Below are 23,306 nucleotides of genomic sequence, written 5' to 3'. Positions count from 1 at the left end.
GCCGCTCGATCTGGATGAAGGCAGTTTGTACGTTCTTCCCATGTTAGTTGGGTGGACTTAAAGAGAATCGTACCTCTTGCATTTACCTCAGCATCACGGATCACTTTATGATTCCGGTCATGCACGCGCTACTCGTGGACGACTCGATTATCAGCCCAAAGTTCCCAATCTGTGGAGTGAGCACGGAGCCGTTTAAATACTTAATACATTATCTACATGCGGCCAATGATACAGTCCGGCCAACACTCCTTGGAGAACAGCATTTCGTCAGAACCGTACACAATTCACCCAAAATTGAAAAGAAAACCAACAAAAACATTTAGAGTCGACAGTTAGCGCTGCGTCTTCCCTACACTGAACGCAAAACCCTTCCCAAACCTTGAGTAATTTCCGAAGTACCCCACCCGGTGAAATACAATTTCAAGCAAAAGTGTTGCAGGAAAAACCCTTCCTCACGCTTGGTGACTTTGCACGTTTAGGGTTATTCAATCGTCGAAAATTCAGACACTGCACGAAGCAATTAAATAAGGAAAATCTTCCGAGCTACAAAATTTTTTGTTTTAGATAAATCCTCCTTGATTGAAAATAGAAAAATATCGCGGAAAACCATAGGTATTCCTCCCATTCGATGTGAATCCATTTTTACTGGACGGAAGTCCAAGTGCGTCTCTACGAAAAAAACATCGTTTTATGTCTGTTATGTCTGTATGTGTATATATGTTTCTTATGACCAAAGTAGACTCCTTGAAAAAGAGATGGTTTCACTTGGAGAATTTCTTTCTATTCTATTGGAAATATGCAGAACCTCAAATATGAAGATATTTTTTAAAAGTTTTTTATTTCGTGAAAAAAAAATTCAAAATCGTATTTTTTATTATTAAAAAAAGTCTATTATTAGAAGATCAAGTATTTTTGAGGCTCCACATATCGGCAGGGCACTTGCCGGAAAGCCATGAGGGCTCTGATAACTTCTAGATCCATAGCAGGAAAAAATGGGGTTGCAACCCGAAGATACTACTTTGGAGATATACTGCAATAGTAAGGTCAATGATTACCTATGGTGCGGTAATCTGGGCAGAAAGAACCGAACTCAGCACACAAGCCAGGGAATTACATAAGCACCAAAGACTGGCTTACGTGTGTATCAGTAGGGCAATGAGGACATGCCCAACGGCATCCCTGGAGGTCCTTCTAGTATTAACCCCTCTCCATCTATACATACAGATACAGGCAAGAAGTGCAATATTCAGGATGGCGAGAGCATCAGTGACGCGGGGAGCTGCCTAAACCGAAGGAAAATTGATATTCTTTCTAAGCGGTATCCCAAATTACTGATACCAAGGGATAACATGACAACGAGGTTTGACTTCGATAAGAAGTTTGAAATACGCTGGAGTAACAAGGCAAACTGGGAGAGCGTGCCTGCGACATACGGCTTAAACCAGCAACTGATTACTTGGTACACTGACGGATCCCTCACAGCAGAGGGAGCGGGTGCCGGTGTCATTGGTCCAAGGAAAATGTACTTTGAGCCAATGGGCAGGTACACTAGCATATTCCAGGCGGAAATATACGCCATAGACAAATGTGCCTCCTTTAATCTGCAAAGGAACTACAGGGGACAGATCATAGCTATTCTCACCGATAGCTAACCAGCGATCAAGGCATTTAGGTCCAACGAGGTAAACTCTAAACTGGTATGGGAATGCCTTGAGGGACTGAATACATTCGGTTCGTCCAACAAGGTCTGGATACTTCCAGACCATGCTGGGTTGGGAGGCAACGAGGCAGCGGACGAACTAACCAAGAAGGAAGCAGGGACGGAAACATATTGGAGTTCCTGACGGTCCTGACGGCCTGCTTGAGATATAATGATCAATAGGTACACTATAACCAGTAAAAGGGGCACAATAGTTCTTTAAGGATGTGGTGCGAATTTCCCTTTGCAAAATAATAATAATAATCGGCAGGGCGTGTAGAATAAAGGATTCGAATTTCAGCAAATCGACTAAGTATAGTTTTTGTGAGTGCTTCCCCGGAACGTGGTTTCAAGTAAAACGTTTAAAATTTTGATAATAGATTTTTCATAACAAAACTTACTGATGAGATGTTTCAAAATTCCTTGTCGAATACTCTGTCGATTTCTTATTTTTTTATAATATATATTTTTAAATAATGCCCAAACCTTAGTCAACTAGCTATAACAATATAGTATCGAGGATATCTTATAGAAGACACGACTGAAGTCAATTTCTATTTTTATTCCTATTGCGGCGCGCTGCATTCTTTGTGTTACAACTTTAGGAATATTTTTTTTATTTCAATCTTAAATTTTCATTGAACATTTTCAATATGGTATACTTTCGAAATATGTCAAGGGTAAAAAACGATATTTAAAAATCGTCACAGTGCACTGGTACATTGCACTGGTAATACAGTAGCCATGAAAAATACCATATATTATACGTGGCAGAAGGCGGGGCCAATGCAAGTAGTTAGTGCCCGAAATGGATCTTCGCAATTAATTAAATTATACTCGGTCGCAGCAAGTAAAGGGTTTTTATTCTTTATAAGTTAATGTGTGGTTAAGATCGATAAATTGCAGTTGATATTTGCCTTAATTATTATCCTTTTTTCAGGTTTTGTGTAGAGCAATAGAGGCTATACTTTAGAGCACGACACTGATAACTTTGGTGGAAATCGCACTATTATTAACAGGGTTATAATAGGTCAAAGTTGTCATTTTTGTGTCAATTTATTGCATTCTATGATTTTGAATGCTAGTATCATACCAATTTGTGTAAAACAAAACCTCACGGTCTGTCTGTCACACACAGTTTTCTCCAAAGCGTCTACACCGATGCAAACGAAACTAGGTGGACATATAGAAACTAAGTGTAAACACTCAAAGTGAGATAGGATCGACTTTCGCAAATTAGCCAACCCAAAGAAAGATAAACACAAAACCTTTAAACCCGAAACGCCCAGCTTCCGGTATTCTAACTGTTTTTTTTTGTCTTTATTTTCCAATTTCGATCAATTGGCATTTATAGGAACTTCTCGCGGATTTCTCCAATCTAGTATTTCAGGTTCTGATATGATTGCCAAGCCGGTACGTGCACAATTCCCCGTTATCATATAAATGGCTTATTGACATTGACGCATCAGACATCGACTGCAGTCGACGCTTATCATCAAATGTTATCTAATCAGTTCTACTAATACTTTACTGTTAAAAATAACTGGGAAGCAGAAACAATCCACCGGGTATTCCACCTGATTATATCAGGAAAAAAGTTAGTCTTGTTTGGTAGCAGACCCGCCTAGAATGGGTTCGCAAATTTTTTTGCTCATAAGTATGGTCTAGGTGCAGTCCAGAGATTCATAAATCACCGTCTAGCATATCAAGCTATTGTTACTTTGACCCTCTTATACTTTTCTCACAATGGATGCAAATTTCAGATCTTAGATAAACGTATCAGTTTTGCCTCTATAATGGTGAGGCACTGTGCATTGTATTTAATAACCATCAACCATACCAGTTTATCTACAGGTATTTGGAACGCCTACATAGCGTACCCAGAACTGATAAGAGCTCAAAGCTTCCCATAATAAAGAAAACATTAGTTAAATATACATATATGGTTGTCACTGGTTACAATAAGAATTCTGTCATCCAGCATATGACACTTGCAGCAGAAGTTTTACCATTTGTTCTAATATCTTCAATTTTCATCGAAAATAATATTAAAATAGCCAGAGTGGTTCATACGTGAAAATTATATTTCCTAAAATTAAAGTTTTAGTAGTATCGTCCATCTGACAACTGCCACTACTAGCCGTGGAAGAAACAAGTTGAATATGGAGGCAACCAACTGCACTAAGTGGCTCATCAACTTATCGTCAAGATTCGGGATAACGAATCAGGTTGCTGAGTACCATATATAGGATATGCTCCGCTGTATTACTAGGCCTGATGGCGGCTCAAAACATCATCGGCCAGTATCAAAAAGGGTTCACTCCAGGCAAATCAGTAATATATCTGAAGATCTCTTTTCAGTAAGCGTTGGAATACCTGCTGGAATATGGTCATCAGTTGCATCAATTTTTCGTTTAATCTGAGGCCACCTATAATACCCAGGGTACACAGCCTTGAGAGAATTCGGTGTCCTGGCTAAATTAATAGAATTGATTAAACTGACCCATAAAACAATGTGTCAGGTCAAATGAAAACCGCAAGATCACTTTCGACACGATTTACTATCAACAACAGTCTAAAACAAATTGATGCCCTATCTTGCATGGTTTGTAATCTGGCCTTGGAAAATGTGATCTGCCAGCCTCTCCAACTACTGGCCTATACAGACGATATTGACTTTCATCCACGTAAGCAGACGGCGCAAGATGTTGGGCTGCACATTAATGAAGACAAGTCGAAATATATAATAGTAACGTCATCACTAAAAACCAAAAGAGTAAAGGAATCAAACGGCACTGGTCAAGTGAGATCAGTAAAGATAGGAGTATATAATTTTGAAACCGTTGCTCAAGTGGAAAATCACAACCACTCAAAATATCTTATCATAAGATCAGAGCTCTTTCTGTACAAAACAATTATCTCACCAGTCTTTACGTATTCTTTGGAGACGTGGGTTCTTAGAGAAGAAAGAAAATTGTGAACGCTTATAGGGCCCATACACTATCAAAGAAATTGAGCGTATGGGCGCGTTTGAGGCGTTGCCCAAATTTCAAACATGTTTGAAGTCTTCTTTGTGCAACGCGATGTGTTGTGTGGACATATTGTGCTTCGTTGCGCAATATTTTTCAGCCGACTGCTGAAATATAGGGGGGGAATTTGATGCGCCCATCGCCCTTACAATGTTATGGCCATTCAAAGCGGGGTTCCTTTTACGTCGGCATTACCAGGTTGAATTTTCAAGGTTATCCCGCGAGGAGGATAGAATGGGAAGAGAAGAAAGGTTCTCTTTTCCTAACCCCGTTAAAAGACAACGACGGTCACCATCCCTTTAAACGATAGGGTTAAATTTTGAGCCCTATTTCCGCAGTAATAAAGGATGTCCTCTTTCTCATTCCCTCCGTCTAATGAGTGGTATTTTGACATCATGATGGCAAAGTTGGGTTTGCAACCATACCTCAGAGAGCAAGAGTGTAAAGAGAATATATAGAAGGAAACAAATTTCCCTTCTTTCCACTTGTCTTAAAGTTACGGCACTCTGAAAAGTTTCGAATCTAAATAAACTGTTAGAGTAATTATCGTTCCAATGTGGAAGGGGGCTATCGAGGGGGGGGGGGGGCACCCTCTTACTCCCTGCCCCTCAATATCATTTTAATGGCATGTTACTCGTACTGTTCCCAACTTGTTACTAATGTTTGAACAAAATTTCACTAAGTGAGTGGGAAATGCAATTGGACAACGCAACGTTGCGCATCGCCCGGTTGCGCAAATTGTTTGACAGTGTCTGGGGCCTATTAGACGCATTCGAAAGGAGAACCCGCCAAAGAAATTTTAGCCACCTCTTACACATGCCGATGGACGGTCAACTACTCTCCATAACGACGAAATTTACGAACAATAGTTTGCGGTAAAAGGGTCGCTTAGTCCGTATGGGTGGGGATCATCCGGCGTGGAAAGTCTATAAGGTAGAAAAAGAGACCTGGTAGACGTTGCCTCAAATGAAGCGATGACGTATAGTTTTGGCCTCAGCGCAAAACCAGGACGTCTGAAGTTCGTTATTAAAGCAGGGCAAGACAGGGCGCCGTTGATCATGATGAACGTTCACCGAAAGTTTTCAATACTTGTCTCAAATGGCGACTAATGAGGATAGCGATTAGGGGGTTAGAAAAGTATAAATCTTGAATGTTATTATGGTTTGGAAACCGCATCGGACCCGGACTGATTAATCGGCATCAACTTTTCACTTTCGTTAACGGTTTATAATTGGTTTCTGGAATGTGCAAACGCTTCCTGACGGCGCCATCGAGGTTCTCCAGAATGCTGGCTGAATTCAATTTAAACGGGAAATTCAAGGATACTGGCTGGACATACGATGGTTAAGCGATGTAAGACGATCGCTAAAAACCCAAAAAATATTCCTTCATATTTTTTTTTCAAACTATAAGATATACGTACATATTACAGACATAGATATTATGCTCACCCTAAACAAACAAACATTATCTATTTCCGAATACTGTACTTATACATGCACGTATATGAGTCGATCGTACACATATTTGCGACTTACTTCGTGCACAAAAACATACATATGATATATACAGTACGTATATTGAATATCGCTGGTTTTATGTACAAATTTATCTATCTGAATTAGGAACTAGCCCAAAGCTTCATTAGCATATAAGTTACCATTTCAAGGTCAGCAAATTGTAACAACAGGCGCAACCAACCCCGTCAACAAGTCAGCAGTTATAACACGCGCTACCTGCTAAGCAGAATTCTACCGGATGCACCGGAACGCATTTGCTGAAGCTGCAATATTTACTCAGGTGTAATTATTATTAAACCAATATTGTGTCATTAGTCTTTAGTTTGCACTTCTAGCATGAACTTAAGGGGGGGTTCCGGCTGAATTTCTAAAATATGCCAACATACTATTACCTATTTCCTCTACGTACTTCTACCGCTGTCACCAATTGTTACGACTTCCTTCTATAACTTTACTCATCAACGGCGCAACAACCGGTATCCGGTCTAGGCCTGCCTTAATAAGGAACTCCAGACATCCCGGTTTTGCGCCGAGGTCCACCAATTCGATATCCCTAAAAGCTGTCTGGCATCCTGGCCCACGCCATCGCTCCATCTTAGGCAGGGTCTGCCTCGTCTTCTTTTCCTACCATAGATATTGCCCTTATAGACTTTCCGGGTGGGATCATCTTCATCCATACGGATTAAGTGACCCGCCCACCGTAACCTATTGAGCCGGATTTTATCCACAACCTGACGGTCATGGTATCGCTCATAGATTTCGTCATTGTGTAGGCTACGGAATCGTCCATCCTCATGTAGGGGGCCAAAAATTCTTCGAAGGATTCTTCTCTCGAACGCGGCCAAGAGTTCGCAATTTTTCTTGCTAGGAACCCAAGTTTCCAAGGAATACATGAGGACTGGCAAGATCATAGTCTTGTACAGTAAGAGCTTTGACCCTATGGTGAGACGTTTCGAGCGGAACAGTCTTTGTAAGCTGAAGTAGGCTCTGTTGGCTGACAACAACTGTGCGCGGATTTCATCATCGTAGTTGTTATCGGTTGTGATTTTCGACCCTAGATAGGAGAAATTGTCAACGGTCTCAAAATTGTATTCCCCTATCCTTATTCTTGTTCGTGCTTGTGTTTGACCAGTGCGGTTTGATGTTGTTGGTTGATTCGTCTTCGGTGCTGACGTTGCCACCATGTATTTTGTCTTGCCTTCATTGATGTGCAGCCCAAGATCTCGCGCCGCCTGCTCGATCTGGATGAAGGCAGTTTGAACGTCTCGGGTGGTTCTTCCCATGATGTCGATATCGTCAGCATAGGCCAGTAGTTGGGTGGACTTGAAGAGGATCGTACCTCTTGCATTCACCTCAGCATCACGGATCACCTTCTCGAGGGCCAGGTTAAAGAGGACGCATGATAGCGCATCCCCTTGTCGTAGACCGTTGTTGATGTCGAATACTACAAACGTTTATTAAACACTAAATTATACAATCGTACTGTATAATTAATTATAGAACAATTCTTTAACTAGTACAATTCGAGGCGTATTCATACCCGACGCGATCTGTTCTAACTCTAGAACCAGACTGACTTTGTGAACATTAGAGTCATCTATTAACAATTATCGTAACTAAAATGTCCTGGCTAATTGTTATAACTACGATTTAAATTGACGTCACACTAAATTTTCCAAAATGATTTTCGCCATCATACTATTATTAACTTTATTTGTGAAGATATCGGAATGGGATGTTTTTTTGGGGCCTAGATTTCGTTTAGATACACCACTGTTGCACTTTTTGGTGGTCTTATTTTGAGCTCTTACTCCCCTATGCTTCACCCGATATCAAATACCAGTTTCGAAAAGTGCGACTTGAGCCTTTTCATTTGATAACCCACATGGCCATATTCTTTAAAAAATGTTAACCCCCTTTCGCATGTATGGGCCCCCCCCCTTAACCTCAACACAAAATGGCGCTACTGGCTATATGTAAATGGATTCGCAGGGCACACGTTCTCACCAAATTTGGTGACAATCGGTTTTGCAGATTCCGAATAAATGGACAGACAGACGTCGAATCGATTCTAATAAGGTTTTGTTTCACATAAAACTTTGAAAAGGATTGATTCCGCTATCTCAGAGGGGGTTGGACTAAAAACACATAACGTTGAGAAGTTGCGGAGGAGTGCGGACTTCTAGAGAAGACCACAAGAAAACTAAAGCACATATTGGCGAAACAACAACGATGGGGCGTAGGGGTGGTGTAAGCGGAGGATGTCGGCAACCATATAAATTAATTTCGTAAAAAACGGATCTCAACTAACCATCAAGATTTAAACCTTTTGAACTTTTCTATGAAAGATCATGTAAATGCTAAAGGCCTATTAAGAGAATTGATGCCTGCAATTCGGGTTTTTTCTAAAAGAGAGTTCTATGCTTCCCTGCCGCGAAACCGACTCTTCTCAACACGATAAAATGTTACCTTTAAGGAGCCTCTTTTGAACTACGTTTCGTTTCTCATAGTCTTTTCTTCCCTCATGGTGTACTTTACCGCCACCGTCACATTGTGCACTAGGCGATGGCCTATACTTTTCTCACTTCACTTCTGGGATCAACATAGAAAGAGTTTCTAATCAATTTCCAAGGATAGTAATACACTACTTTTATATAAAACATTATTTTAATTTTATTTAGAATTAGCGACAACCATTTATGAGTAGAATGAGTAGAAATAGTTAAGTTCATTAAAGAATAATATTATCGTTGTTCCAATCGAATGCGGATACCATTTGATGCTTTTAGGATAAGATCTCCTTGCAAAATTACTTCTGGTCCAGGTAATAACTTGAAGTTCATTATCACTTTTGCAACTGATGTTTTCAAGTCCAATAAAGCAAATTTCTGACCAATGCAGTTCCGTCCTCCGGCACTGAAGGGAACGTATGCAAATGTACGCTTGCTGTCTGACTGCGAACTAAATCGCTCTGGATCAAATTTTTCAGGATCAGGATAATTAGTTGGATCGTGTTGCATTCTGTAGATTGACAATATTAGGTTAACACCAGCGGGAACTGTAACACCTCCTAAAAATCACATTAGAGAAATAAATTAGTGGTTGAAAGTTGTTCCAAAAGGAGTAGGTGGTTTTCGTATACCTATCAGCGTATCCTCCATCAGTTGTCGTCCGATACCTGGGACCGGGGGAAACATTCGCAGACTCTCTTTTATTACCATATCCAAGTATTCAAGCCCACTTATATTCTTATTGGTGATTCCCATTTCGTCTTTACTGCCAAAAGCGTTCTCCAATTCTTGATAAAGTTTCTCTTGAACATCGGCATTTCTAGATAGCAAATAAAGTGTAAATGCTATTCCTGAAGCAGTAGTGTCGTGTCCTTCAAACATAAAAGTATCGACCTCTTCCCGTATATCAGCATTTGTCAGAGGCTTTCCACCTGCTGTCGCATGAAGCAAAATATCTAAAAAGTTCATACGACTCCCTTGGTCAATCTTCGTGTTGGATAGTAATTGATCCCTCCGTTCCCCAATGACTTTATCCGTGAAATCGTGGAGAATATTCGTAAGGGTTTTTAGATATTGACCTTTGGATGTCAGGTTGTAAAGATCGCTTTTTCCCAGAGGATGATGTATTCGTTCCTGGACAGCGCGAGACATCCTGCAAAATATTTCAACTACAATGTTAGGTGAGTTCTTTCAAGTCTACAAGTGCGATACTGACTTCTTGACTGAAGTTACATATTCTGAATTCGGGTCGGATTGAGCATTCACGGTAACACCCATTGAGGTTTCTATAAGTAAAACAAAATTATTAAGTGTTCATAATTCTTTTTCTTTTTTGAAAATATTTCTGAACACAATGACTACTTTGATAGTGGAAAATATGCCCTAGAAGTACCATAAAAAAGCGCCCATGTCGAGAACGGAGAAGTATTGCACTCAGCAAATATTTTACAATAAAAACAGTGACTAATAAGTATCTCGCTCAAAGTTCAAATTCTAGTTATAAGTTAATTCCGACAACTGATTGGGGTATTTCGAAAATAATCCGATAATTGGCAGCATTTTATAAACAAGTTGCAAAGAAAATATAATCAAAGTCAATTACCTTGAAGTTAATTTTCAATGATTCTGAACACAAAAATTAAAAATTGTTTACTAATACATTGAATGTAGAAAGTATAAAGCAGGTTAGGATGTGGCAAAAAGTTGGAACTCAGATGATTCCTACCCGCTCCCGGGAACTAAACTTGGGCTGACAAAACTGCCACTGTGAAATAAACGACATAAGCGGGAATTGAAAGTGACATCAGGATCAGCGAAAAAAGGAAATGTAACCCGCAATTTACGAGCTTTGAGAGGGTCCTGAAGCTAGTAAAGGACAATCATCTTGTTTTACAACAACTAGTACACATCCTAGAAAAGGACACGTGCAAATTACATCCAGATGACAAACAGCCTACAGCATTCGCAGTGCTAGTTAGAACTGGACAGTCACAAAGGAAGTGTCTACCTCCCCCTCTCTTCTCTCCTCTTTTGATAATATGAATTTCAGAGTATGCCAATTCTCGCGGCCTGGCACTATTTAGGCCAGTATTCTGTGCAAACCTAATCAATCATGTATCTGGTAAAAATTTTCCGGTTTCTAGTGCAGGAGGGCAAGATCTTTCTTGATTTAACGCGTTCCCCATCTGTCTTCACAGCGATCAGCGCGATGCAGATTACGCCCACTGGGGGAGTGTCAAGAACAGAGCCCCGCCCAGCCAGTTCGTCGGCCCATTTATCTGCCTCCATGTCTCTGTATGTCGCCCAGATTTTTCAACGCGTTTTTGCACTGCTCCGTCAGCATGGAGAATGTTACACTGAGAACTTGAACTGACTGTCAGTTGGAATAACTATATTACGCTTATATCTCTGATCATGCTCCATCCAGCAGACAGGCCATCAGTATTTTCAGTACCTTCGTTTGAAATACACTGGCTAATCCTTCAGAGCCACAGTATTAAACTTGATCCAATTGTGTTTACAGTTCACGCCGTCACAGAATTGACCAGTACGTTGGAATACAACCGACCACAATCAAAGAGCTATCCTCTGTCGCAGGTGAAAAGTCCTATATTTTTAATACTCCGTTCTATTTTTCTATGTTTAGTTACAAATTTGACTTACAATCCACATCCACTTTTCCACATTGAAGAAAAGTGGCAATCTTTATTCCTTTAGGCGTGGGAGACAGAATTCAGATACTCTTGATTTGGTAGCAAGTAGCATCCACTCCATTTTGATTAAATTTTTGGCTGAGTCGGATTGGTGTAGTCCAGAGGCATAGTTTTTCGAACACGCTCTTCATAATCTCACTAATAATGGTGTCAAAAATACCATGACATCGATGTAATAGCTTTCAGCATATGCCAGCATACCACTCTCTCGCTCCTGTTCAGAATCCTTAGAATTTTATCCATCACTAACAATCAGAGAACCGGAGAGATGGGGCAACACTGGGGCCTTTTTAGCATAATTAGTATTTATTGCGTAAAACGTCCATCCAATCCTACTCTGGTCAGAGCCTTCTTGATGGCTTTGGTTACTCATGTTGCTGAATGCTCCTTCTATATCCAGGTAGGCAACTATGATTTGTCGGTCGTAAATCGCTCAAACGGGCTCATTACCTTGAAAAGAGCGGTCTCTGTGCATTCGCTATTGAGGTAAGCGTGCTGACATTTGAAGAAGAGTCACCTCTGACTGATTGACCGAAAGTCTTTTATGGAATCATAGCCGTGCCTGGCCACTTTCGACATGAAAATCGAGCCACGCGTCTATAGAATTTCGTTACATATCTAAACGAAGTACATCTCCGATAACCCGATAGGAACAAATCACATGCTAAATATTTCAAAATGGTATTCCAGCTGACGAACGCTAAAACCATTTTAAGCTCTTTATAGTTACCTTTTCAGAAATTATACTTTGTCGAACGAATAACAGCGATTAATTTATAAATGAAGCTCACTAGAATTGTATCCTTATATGAAAACAAGGACATATTAAGAAATATTATGTCCTGACAGACAGAAAGCGATATGAAGAGTGTTCCTTAGATAGTTTCAAATTCAACTAACATTCATAAAATAAAATTATAGAAAACCTTTGAAAAACCGTATGCGATCATTTGATAATTTGCAACACAATCGATATTATTTCGTATGACCGAACACACCGAACACAACATTTTAATAGATCACCAAAAAAAGTCCTTGTCCGTTCTTCTACACTTTAATCAAATTAGGAGTATCTTTATTAGATTGAACTTATTGAGATCACTTACCGCAAATTACGTCCAGCGCAAATGCATTTACTATCGGGTAGATGTCAACTTCACCCTTTGTGGCCATCGATGTTAGATGTTTTATAAGAATATCTGATTGTTTGCTCATCACATCTACAAAGCCATCCAAAATACTGAAATGAAAACTGGGGGTGATGATTTTACGCCGGGTGAACCATTTGTCCCCATAAGCTGTTAGGAGACCGGTTCCTGCAGGAATAAAGGGGATAACTCTAAACTTCGGCTACCTTTGGTTATGCAACACAATTTACCTAACCACGGCTCTAAAGCTTGATATGAAGATGACTTTCTAGCTTTCTTCGTATTCGGATTTGCTAAAATGGCCTCAATATCTTTAGCATCTGAGATTACAATCTGAGCGTCCAGTATCGGTCGAGTTAGGACAAAATTTTTTCCATATTTCCCGAATAAACTTTGAAAGGTTTTGAAAATTTCTAAAGGAAGGGTCAAAGGTAAACACAAATTTTGAATTAACGATGGCTCTACCTGGAGCGGTCCCTCGAAAAATAGTCAGAGTTCCAAAGATTGGATGTCTTTGTGGTGTTTTGAAATTGTCCACCAAAAGCCTATACACTTTCCATTTTTTGTATAGAAAATTGGCTGCATAAGCAACCACTAATGTGAATAACACTATCAATATCATTCTTCACGTTTCAACGAACCGACTTCTAAGGAAAGCTCTACTTTGCACTACCCGCACTACTGTCTCGATACCGGCTCTTCTGCTGATTAGAAATGAAATGCAAAACGTGACACCGAAGTATCTTCTTATATATGAATGATGGTATCCACATTTCAGGAAAATAATCTTTATCATCAAACCGGCAACTAAGAACTTTTGGACATTGGCACACCCACAGTCCAAAGTTTGCAACAAATCAGGCAATCGCCTAACAGACTCATTAGTCTGGGATGCAATAGAACTGACTATTCCTCTTCCGCCCCCGGATTATTACTATAGTCTGGTCTGGTGGGTCAGGGAACGGTAAACAACTACTACGTATTGACGGTTTGGAGGCGTGTGCTTTATATAATTAATGTCTACACATGTTTTAATGTTTATCATTTCATTAAAAGAAATTTCATTTGCTGGGACATGTGCCACTTCTGATAAGATAAGCTTCCCCTTTGTACTCTCTTCCGTATTTACAAATATTTGCAGTCATTTAAATCATAATCATGTTCAAAAGTCTCATCAATAAGAAGATTGGGATTGATAAACACCTTGGATTTATTTATATCACTCACTTTGCCATTTACTCACCGCAAACCATTAAATTTCTATCATGATTGAAGGTAACTTCAGTAACTCACGGTAGGACAAAGTGCAAGCGACAAAAAATAGAACTGTTTGTTCGATAGTGGTTTTCTGTATGTATGAGGCTCAGCACAATGCAACCATGATTCGAATGAAGGCGCACTGCAAATAGGTTTGCCACTAGTAGAAAATTACCGCCAGTTATCTCGGGTCTTTCGGATAAATCTGTTATCATCTCCGCGTATTTGTAGCCAAATGATCGCGCTAGCAGTAGCTATCATTTTCGTGTTATATCTACTTAAAGTGCTCTACTCCAAATGGAAAGTGTACAATTACATATTGAGTAACTTTTCTAGCCCCCCGAGGCACCCGATTTTCGGAATTCTGCATTTGTTTCCATCGGACTCACCAGGTGGGTGTTCACTTCCTGGACTGAAAGCACTAGTTCAAGGACTTGACTGATATTCTCAACCAATAAAGGAATTTTCAGGACGTTCCAGGAATTGGTGAAAAATTATGGGAGGAATTTCCTGGTATTCAAACCAATATTTGGTGCTTGAAGCGGATATTGGAACAATTCGGACGAACCTTAATACGAAGACGGCGAAAAAGGTTCAATTGTATGATACCCTAAAACCGTGGCTAGGTTCGTATAAAAATGCTTTAATTATTGCATATGTTAGTGCCGATTTCAGACATATGTTAACCCTCTGTACTGTTAATTAAAATAATTAGATGGCATTGTGGCAAGCTATAGTGGCAGTGGAATTATGCCATTTGAGATTTGATTTATTGCCATTAATTTTGGTCATCACCTGGTCCTGGTAAAATATATAACAGAACGTAATCACCAATCCTGAACACTTTATGCATTGTGATCTAGTTGAAAAGAAATTCTGATTAGTGTTTACGTTTCGATAAAGTTTCAATGGGCGAATCTCTTGCCTTGGTAGAAAAACTTATTCTTTTCCACTGTCTGACCTTTCTCGAAATTCCAAACTTCCTTTAATGTGCAACGAAATGTATGGCTGCGGTGTTTGACCCACTTGAATGCTATTTTCAAACCGCAAACTAGGATAACTAGAAAATATTAAAAGGTAAATTTTTTATGGGCTTTTAAACTTATTTTTTGGATTTTGGTGTTTTTTGCGGCTTTTTTTATGAATACAAAAAAAAAACGACCCTTCCGACTGCAATTATCCTAGTTTGCGGACCGTAGAAATATGTATTAAAGAAGTTGAGAAAATTTCAAAGAATTTGGTTGGATCGATTTTGAGCTATGGTGGCAGCCGATTTTCAAGATGCAGTTTCGAGAAAAACGCATTTGAAAATTTAAATGTGATTATCAACAGTAAAATTTTAACTCACCATTAATCTGCTACACCTGGTCCATAGAGAGCATCCTCCGTTTCTTCAAAAAAGTCTTGTAAGGCCGATTGTTGCTCTCTGGTTTCAATTCTGGCTCTTTTAGCGAGGTCAGTCGACCGTCTTTCGGACCGCCAAATTCGTGCTTCGTTACGGCGGGCGACATAAACCTGACATATGTGACCAACTTGACATCCTATTGTCATTAGGATTTTGAGAATGCCATTGAATCCTTCATTGAAAATAATTACAGCCAAAAAGGTGGCTATTTCTACCACCTTGGCCCCAGCATGAAAGTGTTTAGGAGCGAAAGTTCAGATCAATGCATTTAACGACTTATTGTTATTCTGGGTCTCTGCTCCTAAACATCTGTTCAAGAGATCATCTCGTGAGAAATCTTCGTAGATTGGTTTGAGGACTGTTTGAACTTCTTCAGTCAAAGGTGCCTTCTCGTGGTGGAAACTATCCAGTTCTCCTTTAGCTTCCGCTTTGCGCCATTTGCACCAATTGTCCTCGCCTGCTGGACAATTTTGATGCTGAGGATTTTCGTCTATAGAACATTTATGGAAGAAAGTTGCCCAAATTTCTTGCTTCACTACTTCTATCGAATTTGCGTGTCGACGAATAGCTAACCCAAAAAATGTAGTGAGGTCCTTAATAACCTTATCAGTAAGTTTTCTAGCCCCTTTTCCACCAATGCCTTTGTGATTCTTCTTTGCATTTCTAAGCCGCGTTCCCATTCTTTTCTCGACATGCCCTACGCATTCCTTTTTTAATACTACGTATATTTTATTATTTGCAGAAATACCGGAGAAAACTCCAGCAAAATCCAATATACAATGTCGCAATTAGAACATCCATATTCATACTTGCTAAAAGTTTCTTTGCTGATATTGATGCGAAGTCCTTTTTCTTCTCTGATAAGTATCGATTCCCATGAAATACTCGTTTTTTAGTGCGAGCATGACGTTGAACGTTAAACCGATCTCCCTTCTCACGATCCATTTAAAAAAATCACTGAACACACAAACAGCACAATACTTACAACAAAATATAACTGAGTATAGCTTGAAAGCCTTTCAGTGCTCACTCTAGACTGGATTATCCTTTTTATTCCAAACAGCAAATAAGTTTAGACAATTGATTGGTTTTCCATCTTTTTATATTTATACCTGTGTTCGAATTTATAAGGCTCAGGTAAAAAACTAATAGGTAAAAAAGGATTCGATGCTCTTTCTCATCGAGTACTCCAGCCGCGGCTGCAAACTCCTTACCTGTTTAACACTAATTTCTGAACGACTGGGAATATCGGAAAATCCCTTTGCCCACATATTCTCCACTATATATATCATAGATACAATTCATGCAAGAAAAAATCGATTTCTCCAACCCGACACACGGGATGACCCCCTTAAATAAGCTGTTGAATGTCAAATCTCTGAGTTTGCAGTCAATGAGAGGGTATTTGAACTAAGTAATTGAACTTTGCAGGATAACATAATAAATAAACAAGGTATGAAGTGAAAAAGCATGTGTTCTGGTGTCTATTTAACAATTTTTCTCATTTTTCTTTGCTTTATTCTCTCATCACTTAAGGCTAGTTTATAAAATACATTCTAGACTTAAAAAACACTTTTTTAATTTTAACGCTGCAGTCGATGCCCTGGCTCAAATGAAGATGTGCGGTGATATAGTTGGTGCAAATAGAGAGGGAATTGTTAGGATTACAATTTTCAAAAAGTACCTCAACTTTTGGATGGTCTGCATGAAAGCCTCAGTGAACTTAGATAATCCTCCCCCGGAAAGATGGTCCACCCATGTCAACTTGGTCGTTGCAGCTTCGCTCGCTCAAATCTCTGAATTTAAGGTCTTCATTTTATGGGAAATGAAACCCGCCAAGTTTTCGAGTCCATCGTATTAAATCTCGCTGAAATCATCCCATTGAATTTCCTCGGGTGGCTTGGAACTCTTACGTTTAGAACGTCGAACCAGTCATTTACCTATAATTTATTGCAATGATTAAAGTAAGTAAGTTAAATATAGCAATACCAATTTGAAAAATGTTGAACATTGCAGCCACGGTCGACCATCAAGGTAACCAAGTCCTAGAGAGGGCCACAGCAATGGTGTGGGAGAACAACTTTGTGGCGATCTTTACCTTTTGCCGTTGCGCCCCTTTCACATCTAAATTTGCCAAGGAAACCTTATGTGTGATACTCAGTTCATTTGAAGTAAGAGATAAAATAATAATAATAATCGCTGGCGCAACAATCCATATTAGATCAGGACCTTCAAGTGTGCTAGAGCACCTCATTAAAAACCATAGATATCAACCAACACGAAGATTTTGATGCCCGGCCGCGATGGATTGATGATTCTAAAAAACGAAAATCTTATTATATGTGAAACTGTATATGCGAATTTATAATTTTATGAAGGATTCTCAAATGTCACTCCTAGTTCTCTGTGAAGGGCTTGATTAGTCCCGCCTAAATGGCCTGAATGGTATACCCACTCTCGTCTGGATCACTAATTATTTCGCAGAGGACCTCCTTTGACATTCTTCATAATTTTCAAAACCGGCTTCAATATTCTAGGCAGGATATTAATTTGTTCGGTCCATCGTTGCAGCGTTCTAACAGATGGGTACGGAAAATTTCTTTTTAGGAGCAGCTTGTAAGATCTTGCTCCAGCAGAATATATAATGATGGACTTGGTGATATCATCCTCACACCATCGCACTTTTTTCTGGGGATTTTTTAGTTCTTTATTTATCTTTCGGTAAGTATGCTTTTTACCTTCGACACCAAGTCATACTTTCTTTGGCTGCATTTTAGGTGTTCTTCTTTCAATTTTTAAGGTTTTGTTTGCAAAACAAAACCTTATTAAAATCGGTTCAATGTCCGTCTGTCTGTCGTTTTTTTTTCGGCGTTGGAAGGTGGAAATGTTACGTTTTGTCGTAGAGTCGCCGGGCTTCATTCGCCAAGATGTCTATGGGGAGCATCCCTGCTAGTATGCTGCTTCTCCTGATGTTGTCAGATACGCACTGCATATCCGGAGTGCACTTAGCCGATACGCCATTCCCAATTTTCGGCAGTTCACTTTGTTATTCAGAACAGTTGCCCAGACTGGAGCTGCGCCGAGTAGCACGGAGCTGACTACCCTAGAGAGCAGAAGACGTCGGCTTTGTCTTGGCTCACCAATGTTTGGTAGTATCCTCGAGATCGTTGCAGCGATGGAAGACGCTTTAGTTGCGGCGTACTCAAAGTGTCTTTTGAAGTTGAGTCTTTCTGTCAATAATTACTCCCAAGTATTTGAACGATGGTTGGGAGTAAATTGTTTTTTCGCCAACTTTGATTTTCACAGTTGTTGTTTGTTTCTTCTCTTGCTAGTGAGAAATACTTCTGTTTTATGTTCAGCAAGTGAAAGGCCAGAATTTCTCAACCAGGAATTGAGCTCCCATCTCGTCTTGGTGCTTTGCAACCACTGTTATTCCGTATTCTGTTATCATTGGCGAAGCCAATAGTTGTCATGTTGTCCGGTAGGCTTAGGGTCAACACTCCATCATACATAACTAACCACAGCAAAGGACCCAGGACAGAACCCTGTGGTACTTCGCAAGTTGTCGGGAATATTTTTAGCCCATCGTCCGAGTCGCAGTAAAGTCTTCTCGCAAGAAGAAACTCAACCACAATGCATACAATGTACTTCGAGGCCTGTATCTTGTCGAGCGCCTCGATGATTTTTTTTCCATTTTGCACTATTGAACGCATTTTTTACATTGAGGGTTATTACTGCGCAGCATTTTCCTTCTTGTATCCTGCCTCAGCCAAGTCCGTCAGCATGCTGATTGCGTCGACAGTTGATTTCGCCTTACGAAATCCGAATTGTTTGTCGGAAAGGCCTCCTTCCTTTTCCGCAACAGCAAGCAGTCTGTTATATATTACTCGTTCAAATAGTTTACCAATGGTGTTGACCAGACATATCGGTCTATCTGAGAAGTGGTCATCCAATGGTTTACCTACCTTCGGAATGAGTATTAGCTCTTGTACCTTCCATTGCTCGGGGAATTCTCCTTCCCTAAGGCATGCCGTGAAAACTTGGGCAAACATACCTGGCGCTGTCCTGGCAGCTACTTTCAGGGCAATGTTAGTGATTCCATCCGGTCCTGGAGTCTTTTTTTCAGTCAATCATTTTGCTGCGTCTAGAACCTCCTCATTTGCCACTATCGGAACTTCGTCCGGGTGTAAATGTATTGCAGGCAGACTTGTGCAATTCACATCCACTGGGAATAGAGTGTTCACTATATTCTGCAACAACTCTGGACAAGTAATCGATGGTTAGCGCTCCCCTTTTAGTGATGACATCACCGATCTATAAGCGCCACCCCATGGGTCAGAGTCAGTTTCAGTTCACATCCGCTTGAAATGTTCGGATTTGCTCTTTGTGATAGCTACTTGCAATTTTTTCCTCGCATTTTTATATTGCACGTGTAGCTCCTCGAACTCAGGTCGGTTTCTTCTGCGCGGGGAGCGTCTCCTAGCTTTGAGGCACCTTTTCCGGCATTCCTCAATTTTTGAATTCCACCAAAAATTAGGATTTCGTCTTCGGAAAGTGCTACGTCCAGGCATAGCGGCATCGCATGCCCGCCGCAATTTTTCCACGACCTGCGCAACTTTGTTTTGTGCGCTTCCCAATAGCAATGTATCTTCCAGAAGTACCTCCTTGAACATTTCTGCATCGAATTTCTTAGTTATCCAGCTCTCCAGCAATGATGTGAATTCCTCTAATGTGAGGATCGGTGCTGCGTAACAGCTATAGATGTATATCCCTCCAATCTTGGCACGGGTGAACCCGTCCTCTGCATGTTTTTTCGCATCTCCTATAGCTTGGCTTCCGCAGCTCCATATCGCCGCCTTACTGGTTTTGTCTGCTATCCATACTCCGCTATGCAGATTTATGTATTGTTCGGATACAATGGCAACGTCGACGTTGTTTTCGAATACGCTTTGGGAAAGTAGGTCTTGGGTCGCTCGACAGTGATTCAGATTGAGTTGCATAAACTTCATTTGACCTTATTTATGAACGTCTTTCTGAACACTGGGCATTTACTGCTTCCTGCAATGTGGACGCTGTCACTATTTTTTGCTTCTACGCAGAATACGCACTTGGGCATTCCGTTGCAGTCCTTTGCAAAATGGCCCTGTTCTCCAAATTTGCGGCACAGATTTGATCTGTCTTGCGAGCTGGTGCAACCTTTCGCTATATGAACAACCTGCCGGCACATATAGCATTTATGCACTAGACTCTGTTCCCGTATCCGACAGGCCACCGATCCAATACGTACTTTGCCTACTGCACTCGCCTTTTTCGCTGCTTCAATAGGAAGACTTATCTACGCTATCTGCGTGTCACCGTACACTTTTCTAAGTCGTAGTACATTAGACTCACTCACTGATTGTAATCCTAATTGGGTTTGCAAGGCCTCGCAGATATCAGATTTTGTGGTGACTTCATTCAAATCCTTGCATTCGATCACCACCGAATCCTTACTCATTTTGACCGCCGCAGCCTCACCTAGTGATACTTCAATTTTCTTCCGTAGGTCTTCGCCTCCGTCGTCACCAGTTTTAAGTTCGAACAGCTGGTCGCCTTTCTGTGTTCGTTTTATCCGCGTGACATTTGCACTCAGATCCGTGAAGGAGGCATCTGCTTTGACCTTGCGTAAGATTTCCGCGTACGATAACTCGATGGTTTTTGTTATTATCAGTGGGTCCTATGAATGTCAATATCACCCGAAAGTGAATTCTCTCGCGTAATATATGTATATATTACGTGCTACGTACTAATGAGGCAAATGGCTTTCTATAAGAAACACACAAAACCTTTCATACCTGAAGCGCCCAGCTTCCGGTTTCCTGACTTGTTATAAGGTCGTCGCGCGAGCTATATTACTCGGAGTAATATATTACAAAAAAAGTTGGTTCTAAGTCTGTTCCGCGAGACTGGTCTATCAAAAACTTCTTTTATGCCAAAAACTTTATTTATATTTATTACACTTGAACAAATTCACTTAATAACTCTAGATTCAAAGACTCAAGAGATAGACTCTGTGTTAAATAACTGAAGAGTCGGTAATAAAGACTGAAGATTCTATTTATAATAGAAAGACTTGTGAGAAAGACAAGCTCTCCAACTATTACTCTATATTCATAGTTTCTAAGACAAAGGACGCAAATTGCATATTCGGTAATTTGGTGTCTATGTTTAATTCTACTGATTATGCAGCTTTGCTTATTGTTCTGATTGATTCGGATTAATGATCCATATTAAGTCGAGATAAGGTTGTGACTAATTCCATGATGTTAGCTTTTTAGTTGGAGGTATTATGTTTGAATGCGATTCTAATATTTTATGATTTTAAAGAATTATGATTTAAACTGATTATTCCTTATCAGGAATGTTAATGGGTTTGACCTTGAGTTTGGGGTCAGTATTGATATTGGGTGTAACTGGGGTGTGGAATCATCGAGATACGAATGGCAAGCAGGGAGATCCACCACGGATCACTGCTCAGTCTCGCCTCTTCTGTTTTAGATTACCAGAGGGAAAGATTGGGGTTTCCTTCCTTCCTTTGGCATCCTTAGGCCGTAGTAATGGAGGGCATCGATTAGTATTTAATTTAATTAAGTTTTGCAGGAGTAGTGGCAAGAGGGATCCTCAAGTTAAAAGATGTCAGTTCAGGGGATTCATAGTTATATTAACAACTAAAGAAAACAAGTCGGGAAACCGGAAGCTGGACGCTTCAGGTATGAAAGGTTGTGTGTATTTCTTTTATAAAGAGTTTTGAGTGTGCATTTGTCCCATTAGCATGTAGCACGTAAAGTATACATATGTTATGCAAATATCCACTTTCAAGTGATATTGACATTCATAGTCTTGAATTTGCAGAGGAGCGACAGTTTTGACCTTTTTTTCAGATTTTTTGGTTTGGTAGTTTCTGAGAATGGGTTCGTTAAAAAATGATCACTTTCAACCCCCGCACTCCACACCTTTTCAACAAATGTCAAAACTAAGACCGGCTTCGAAAAGTACTAACCGAGACCTTTCATCTGATATCCCACATGACTATATTTGATGAAAACAAATGTACCACCCTCTTTTGCATGTATGGGCCCCTCCCCCCTTAAATTCGACGTAAAAGGATGTAACTCACTATATGCGTGAGCGTTCACATTTCCCACCTTTCTACCAAATTTGGTGCAAATCGCTACAACCGCAAATCGCTACAACCGGCGCAAGTCATGAATTGCGTATAACGACATGGCCCACCGGGTCAGCTACGAATATCCCAAATTAATCTTGTAAATCAGTAGCCGCGGACAAGCAGAACGTTTCCATTTGCGATCGTCCTCCTAAACCTTTTCCTTCCTTGTGGGGGAGTAAACCTCCTAAAAAAATCCGTAATCCTGGTTGAAGGAATCAATGTGCCTATCAGGATTGATTGCTTTCCAAATATTCGTAGGAGCAAAATTGGGGAAATAGACAGTACCCAACAGGGTTAAGGTCGCTCAACAGCATCAGAGCGGCCGTGCCGTCAACCACCAGGAACGGAAGACCTAGGCGTCGTATGGTTTGGACGAACCAACTCAATGAATTTATCGTCCGTGCCTATTATCGTGTCACGAATTTAGAATGGAATCTATCAGGGCACCGATACAGACTACATGACGCGTTCATAACCCGATTTCCGGAACTAAGTCAGGTTCCGGAACAGAACGTCGCCAACCACTACCGGGTGATAGTGAATAACAACCGGGTCATCAATTCATCAGACTAGTCAAAGGAGTAACACAAGTACTCCATCTGTAAGGCATTCCATGAAACCAGTAATCAGGAGAAGCTTAGTAACTGGGGATGCCGACCCAATTTATAATGACACTTGGACCGCATTCACAGAATATGCTGAGATTCTCCTAGACGCTCGGCCAAAGATCCCAAAACTAAAGTTCACTTCGGCGCTTACTAATATCATTGCTGCCGTTGACGGAATTTTGGCTGATCATTTAACTAGCGAGATTACT

General features: G+C 40.3%; 1 protein-coding gene and 1 long non-coding RNA gene across 2 annotated transcripts; both read right to left on the bottom strand.

Annotated features, from left to right (window-relative positions):
• Positions 1–8,893: 8,893 nt before the first annotated feature.
• LOC119656500 (probable cytochrome P450 4d14) lies at positions 8,894–13,532 on the bottom strand. Its single transcript, XM_038062838.1, has 6 exons — positions 13,086–13,532; positions 12,851–13,033; positions 12,579–12,788; positions 9,975–10,044; positions 9,391–9,911; positions 8,894–9,318 (listed from the first exon to the last, which is right to left on the bottom strand). The coding sequence occupies exons 1-6, from the start codon at positions 13,240–13,242 to the stop codon at positions 8,993–8,995; spliced, it is 1,467 nt and encodes a 488-aa protein (XP_037918766.1). The 5' UTR covers positions 13,243–13,532; the 3' UTR covers positions 8,894–8,992.
• A 3,225-nt stretch (positions 13,533–16,757) lies between these two features.
• On the bottom strand, positions 16,758–21,340 carry LOC119656509. The gene is made up of 3 exons (XR_005250057.1): positions 21,117–21,340; positions 17,381–17,599; positions 16,758–17,222 (listed from the first exon to the last, which is right to left on the bottom strand). It is a non-coding gene; the product is annotated as an uncharacterized LOC119656509 (long non-coding RNA).
• Positions 21,341–23,306: the final 1,966 nt, after the last annotated feature.

This window comes from Hermetia illucens, chromosome 5 (assembly GCF_905115235.1).
Source record: "Hermetia illucens chromosome 5, iHerIll2.2.curated.20191125, whole genome shotgun sequence".
NCBI lineage: Eukaryota > Metazoa > Arthropoda > Insecta > Diptera > Stratiomyidae > Hermetia > Hermetia illucens.
This window is presented reverse-complemented; position numbering and strand designations above follow the sequence as displayed.

Excerpts from the sequence above, each read along its gene's own strand:
- LOC119656500 (XM_038062838.1), bottom strand. The coding sequence starts at position 13,242 with ATGATATTGATAGTGTTATTCACATTAGTGGTTGCTTATGCAGCCAAT. Across the intron at positions 13,034-13,085 it reads TTTTCGAGGGACCGCTCCAG|AAATTTTCAAAACCTTTCAA; the intron begins GTAGAGCCATCG and ends CCCTTCCTTTAG. Across the intron at positions 9,319-9,390 it reads GATGGAGGATACGCTGATAG|GAGGTGTTACAGTTCCCGCT; the intron begins GTATACGAAAAC and ends TGTGATTTTTAG.